General features: G+C 37.6%; 1 protein-coding gene across 1 annotated transcript; it reads left to right on the top strand.

The window, feature by feature from the left end:
• Positions 3,504-6,037, top strand: LOC107642079 (pentatricopeptide repeat-containing protein At1g12775, mitochondrial-like). Its single transcript, XM_021102750.1, has 2 exons — positions 3,504-4,165; positions 5,247-6,037. The coding sequence occupies exons 1-2, from the start codon at positions 3,512-3,514 to the stop codon at positions 5,937-5,939; spliced, it is 1,347 nt and encodes a 448-aa protein (XP_020958409.1). The 5' UTR covers positions 3,504-3,511; the 3' UTR covers positions 5,940-6,037.

The following is a 6,537-nucleotide window of genomic DNA, read 5'->3' as shown; positions in this document are numbered from 1 at the left end:
TACAAAACCCCAAATGGCTCGCTCTTAATTGCGTTGGAAAGTAGACATCCAGGGCTTTCCAGCAATATATAATAGTTCATACTTTGCTCAAGGATAGACGACGTAAACTGGCGTTCAACGTCAGTTCCATGTTGTAGTCTGGCGTCCAGCGCCAGAAACAAGTTACAAGTTGGAGTTCAACGCCAGAAACAGGTTACAACCTGGCGTTGAACGCCCAAAACAGACCAGGTACGTGAGAAGCTTAAGTCTCAGCCCCAGCACACACCAAGTGGGCCCCAGAAGTGGATTTCTGCGCTATCTATCATAGTTTATTCATTTTCTGTAAACCTAGGTTACTAGTTTAGTATTTAAACAACTTTTAGAGGTTTATTTCGCACCTCATGAAATTTTCAAACCCCAACATATTCTCCATTATTGAGTAACAAGTATTTGTTTTATGCCCTTTGACTTTTTACAATTAAAACTAAGAATTAGTATTGATATTATATCCTGACTAAGAGTTACAAGATAACCATAGCTTGCTTCAAATCAACAATCTCCGTGGGATTCGACCCTTACTCACGTAAGGTATTACTTGGACGACCCAGTGCACTTGCTGGTTAGTGGTACGAGTTGTGAAACGTGTGATTCACAATTTGTGCACCACATACCTTGGGCGATTCCTCCCTAAGTTCAGAACACCTCAAAAACCTCTCCTTTCACAAGCTCTAAACTTCCAAATGTCAATTCCTCAAGCTTAATCACCCGGATTTTGTTCCAAACCGTCCAATTGAACTCCAAATCAATAAGAACACAATCTAATTCACACAATATCATTATAATCAACATAGAGTTCACTAAATTAAAAATTCACCAAGAAATAGGAGTTTCTTACCTTACCCATGGCTTAAATGAACAAAACCTAATAGTTTCCTCAAGCTAACTTAAGCCTAGAACGTTAAAATCACATAATCTATCAAATTCAAAACCTTAAATTTCGAAATTAGGGAAGAGTGGCTGAGTAATAAATTGCTAGATTCTTACCAAATTGATATGTGATTTTTGTAGAGAATTCCGAGACGAACGCGTGGCCGCTGACGGCTCGTCAATCAGAACTCCGGATTGAAAGTTACGGACGATTGAAAATTGGAAGTGATTACGCACGTTAACTCTCTTCTCAGCGTGCTTCTACCGAAGAAATGAGGAAGAGAATGGCTGAATCATGTTTATATAAGCGGGCCTTAAGCCTAGTTTGGGCCTGGTCCAACCGATTCGGCCTGTTGACCCGATTTTGGGCCAAAATCTTTAAAATTAGTATCAAAATTCGTATTTTTAATATTTCTACTCCTCTAAATTATAAAAATTAATTTTCCTAATTTCATATAATAATAATTAATTTATTGGCTAATTATTTACTAATTTCGCGGGGTTTACATCCTACCTACCTAATTAAAAATTTTGCCCTCAAAATTCATATTCAGTTACCTGAAAATAGGTGTGGGTAGTCACTTCCCATTCCAGATTTCAAGCTCTCAAGTGTGTTCCTCAATTCCATCTCGACTCCAAGAATCCTTTACTAATAGTACTACTCGTCCGCGCAGTCACTCAACACTGGTATCGTCCATTCTAACCGGAAGTACTTGAAACGTTAAATTTTCTTCTAATTGAACTGATACAATAGCAAAACAATTTGATACGTCGCCGGCCACCAATCCGTCTTGGTACTTCAAATGGCTCAATACACTTCGGTTTCATCTCCTTAGCCTTGATTACCCCTCGATTCCAGCCTATTGAGGATTGGTTGAGTTATATATATATGTGTGTTTGTTGAATAATGAATGAACTGAGAGTTGGAAATAATTTTGATATTGGAATTGGTTTGGCTTATTGGAAATGATGTGAAAATGGTTTGAGAGGTGGTTTGGCTAGGACTCGAGAAGGGTGAAAAAGTCCGAATTTTAAAGGAGATGCTGCCAAAATTTTTATAAAAATTGGAGATTTAGTTTGAAGTATTATTTAGACAAATATGGATAACAGAGTTATATTATTTGACTTTGATTTATAAAGAAATGAAATGCATTATGTTTTGGAACTTGATTTATTAAGAAAAGTATTATGTTGGAATTTCAATTTATCAAGAAAGTATTATGTTTTACTTAGTTAAGAAGAGAATTATGTTTTGAGTGTGAACTATTGATGAACGAAATGAGAGGCGTAATGATAATAATTGTTGAATGAATTGAATGATGATGAAGATGAATTTGATATAAAATTATTTTGTGGGGATCGTGGTTATTTACCACCCACGTGTGTGCTGTTTTTCAATTGAAAACGTCTGTGAGGAGCGAGGTGGTTTACCACCCGCAGATGGTGGGAATTGAGGTGGTTTACCGCCCACCAGGTGAGGATCGTGGTACTGTACCGCTCACCAATTTTCAATAGGACGATGTTTGGGTTAGCTACCGAACATGTCGGGTTGGCTATATAACCGACAGATGAGACTCATCAGTCATAGGGCAGGCATACATCATATGCATATGTGTGTTTTGTTTGATTGTACAGTAATTGGGCTTGCCTATGAGATTACTATACTTACCTGCTATATTTGCTACCTGTTGTATCTGTACCCTACTTGTGTTTGCTTTGTCTGTATTGCTTGTCTATGTACCGTAGTTTTGGAGGATTGGAAGAAGGCGAAAATTAGGGCTTAAGTTAGAAAGGAATTAGAAGTAAGAACCTTAGATAACCTATCCTGTTTATGGTTTTCTAATTATAAACTTTAAGTTTTAAATCTGAGTGTCGTAGTTCTAGGATCGCCTCTGGCTTTCTTGGGACCTTATATATTATGTATGTGGGCACCATTACCATGCTGAGAACTTCCAGTTCTCCTTCCATATCTATGTTGTTGTTTTCAGATGCAGGTCGAGATGTGTCTTGCTGAGCGTCTGTTGTTTTCTATGCAAGCGAAGTTTGATTATTTTGGGATGCTGTATTTTATATTTATGCTATGTATATATGTATATAGATTCTCCTCTGTATATATTTTATGTTTGTCCCTCCTAGAGATTGACTTGGAGAAACAGGTGCTTGTTATGTAGTTTGAGTTTTATTTTGGGTTATATATATATATATATATATATATATATATACTCTGGCCGGCCTTAGTTTCGCAGGTCGAGTCTGGAGCTTGATATCTATGTTTTTGGAACTCTGATCTGTATATTTTGTTTTTAACCTTCTTTTGAGCTTACCTATCTGTTTTACGATTATTCACGCAAGTGTGAAACGATTTTCTGTTTCGCTTTGTTTAGTTTATTCTTCAAGGCTCCTAGCTATAATTTCTTTCAACTATATTTATATAAGTCTTTTCTTTTAGAGGTCGTAATATCTTGTCACCTCTGGTTTACGACTTAAGCGTAAGGCTCTGTGTAGTAGAGTGTTACACAAAAAAAACAGAAAATTCTTCATCTAAGCAAACATATAGACTCGTCAGTGCTAAGATAGCAAATGCTACTAACTGCGAATCACTAAAATGTTGTCATCCTCAACCTCAAGGATCACTTTCATTTTTAGGTATTCTCTTCTCCAAATCCCTAATTTTGTTTCCTTCCCTTCCTCTTCATCCCTTCACTCTCATTCTGAGCCCCCATCCCTTCGCCAAGTTGATGAAGCTGTTGATTCCTTCACTCGCATGCTCTCTATGCGTCGCCCTCCATCCATCATCCAATTCACCAAGATTTTGGGATCTCTTGCCAAGACCAACCATTTCCCCACCGCCATTTCCCTTTTTCAGCAATTGCAAGCCAGAGGAATCGCTCCCGACTTATTTACTTTGAACATCGTAATTAATTGTTGTTGCGGCATGGGTCGTATGTCACTTGCTTTCTCTGTATTGGCCAAGATTTTCAGAATGGATTATCAACCTAATACGGTAACATTGACAACAATCCTGAAAGGTCTCTGTCTCCGTGGTAGTGTTGAAAAAGCAGTGCGCTTTCATGACAGAGTGCTGGCTCATGGATTTCACTTCAACCAAGTCACTTATGGGACCTTGATCAATGGCCTCTGTAAGGCCGGACACACATCAGCTGCTATTCAAGTGTTGAGAAAGATCCCACGGTATGGCATTGCTCCTGATGTCTTCATGTACAGCGCAATTATTGATAGCCTCTGCAAGGATACACTTGTAAGTCAGGCTTTTCATTTATTCTAGGGGTGCACATGGGCCGGGTGAAGCCGGGTTTGATGTGACCCAGACCCGACCCGAAATATACACCTGGTCTATTTATTAGACCCGAACCCGGCCCTAGACCCGATGAAACCAATACACTTTCGGGCCACAATTATACCGGGTAAAAACCGGGTGAAAACCGGGTGAAAACCGGGCCGTTAACATTACATTACGTTGATACCTTCTTGTAAGCTAGCATGTAAAAATATCCAAATTTTCAAGACTCCAACCATTATTTAACATGGTAAAATTCACTTAGAAAAATATAACAAGAACCAACCCTTCTTCAAAATTAAAGCATAACCACAATCAATACTAAAGTATAACCACAATCAATACTAATATTGTCTAATAATACCAAATATTTAAATCAATACAAATAACATAATATTATGCATTAGTCTAAAGTCTTATACATTATAAACATAAAACATTAACTTATAGTTTTATAATGACTAATAACACAAAATATTAAGATTTACAATACTTAAATTCCACATAAGAATAGTCATGATCCATCACTAATAACACAAAATATTAATTGTGTATAATGACCGGGTCACCGGGCCGACTTCGGGTGACCCGAGCTATGACCCGGACCCGACCCGAAATAATGACCGGGTCTATTTTTGAGACCCTTACCCGACCCTAAACCCGATGAAATCACACCAAATTAGCCCCAAAAGTGTTCGGGACCGGGCCGGGCCTTCGGGCCGGGCCGGGTCTGTGCACCCCTAATTTATTCTCTGAAATGCTTGCTAAGGGAATTTCTCCTAATGTTATCACGTACAGTTCTCTCATTTTTGGATTGTGTCTTGTGGGTCAATATAAGGAAGCCATTGATTTGTTAAGTGAGATGGTGCTTAGAAACATTATACCAAATGTTCGTACCTATAGTATTTTGATCGATGGGCTATGCAAGGAAGGAAAGATCAAAGATGCTAAGAATGTGTAGGCTGTGATGACAAAACATGGTGTGAAACCAGATGTGGTTACTTATAACAGCTTAATGGACGGATATTGTTTGGTTAATAAGGTAAATAAGGCAAAATATGTATTCAACACAATGGCTGATAATAGAGTGTTTCCTGATGTTCGGAGTTACAATATCATGATTAATGGCTTTTGCAAAAGTAAAATGATCGATGACACCTTGAATCTCTTCGAAGAGATGCGTCGCAAGAACTTGGTTCCTGACACGGTAACTTACAGTACTCTAATTGATGGCTTGGGAAAATCAAGGAGAATCCTTTGTGCCTTGGAGCTTCTTGAAAAGATACATGATCGAGGTCAACCCGCTAATATAGTCACTTACAGTTCTTTGATGGATGCTTTGTTCAATATCAAACAACATGACAAGGCACTTATGTTATTCAATCAAATGAAAGAGAGTGGCATTGATCCGAATATATATACATACACCATACTTATAGATGGCCTATGCAAAAGTGGATGGCTTAAAAATGCAAAAGAGATTTTTCAAGATCTTTCCATTAAAGGCTATCACCTAAACACAAGGATATACAATGTTATGATAAAGGGGCTCTGCAAAGAGAGCCTACTTGATGAAGCATTGGCCTTAAAGTTGGAAATGGAAGACAATGGTTGCTCTCCGGATGCTGTAACTTACGAAATAACTATTCGTGCTCTGTTGGAAAAAGGTGAAAATGATCAAGCGCTGAAACATCTTCATGAAATGATTGCTAGAGGCTTATTGAAAAGACACTAAGGAGGAATAAATCAACTCAAATTAATAAATTTTCTGTTGTCAAAATTTGTACAGAACTTGGTAAATTTTATATCTATTGGGTTGGAGGATTTGGGAAATGCCATGAAGTCACTATCACCTTGATTTTGGTTAACTCACTGATGTTGAATTAATTTTGAACTTGTGTTATTGGCTGATTTTTGAGTCTTTGTTACCATGGCTATCATGCATCCTGTTTCGGCGGATATTCCTAGTTGTAACTGGTGGGTTAGTGCTTAAGATTTCTTCATAGTATTTAAGAGCTAATGATTGGTCTGATGAGCAACTGTCTTTTATTTGACTGAATCTTCTTAGAATTCTTCTAAAAGACATGCGGTGGCTAGATTAATGACATAGATGTATGATTTTCACTGCCATCTTCGAAACAAGTACATCTACTAAATGCATGACCCCACTTTTTTTGTTGACAATTTCAACATTTTTGTTATTTTTTAAAATCTGATCATAGGTGAAGAAACCTGTATACTAAGTCTCTGATTACACTTGATGTTTCAAATAAAAAAGGCTGTGCAAGAAGGAATTTCTAGGAATTTGGCTAGTTTGGTTCAAATATGAATTA

The sequence above is a fragment of the Arachis ipaensis genome, chromosome B05 (genome assembly GCF_000816755.2).
Source record: "Arachis ipaensis cultivar K30076 chromosome B05, Araip1.1, whole genome shotgun sequence".
NCBI classification, from domain to species: Eukaryota; Viridiplantae; Streptophyta; class Magnoliopsida; order Fabales; family Fabaceae; genus Arachis; species Arachis ipaensis.
This window is presented reverse-complemented; position numbering and strand designations above follow the sequence as displayed.

Excerpts from the sequence above, each read along its gene's own strand:
- LOC107642079 (XM_021102750.1), top strand. The coding sequence starts at position 3,512 with ATGTTGTCATCCTCAACCTCAAGGATCACTTTCATTTTTAGGTATTCT. Across the intron at positions 4,166-5,246 it reads GCCTCTGCAAGGATACACTT|GTAAATAAGGCAAAATATGT; the intron begins GTAAGTCAGGCT and ends TTGGTTAATAAG.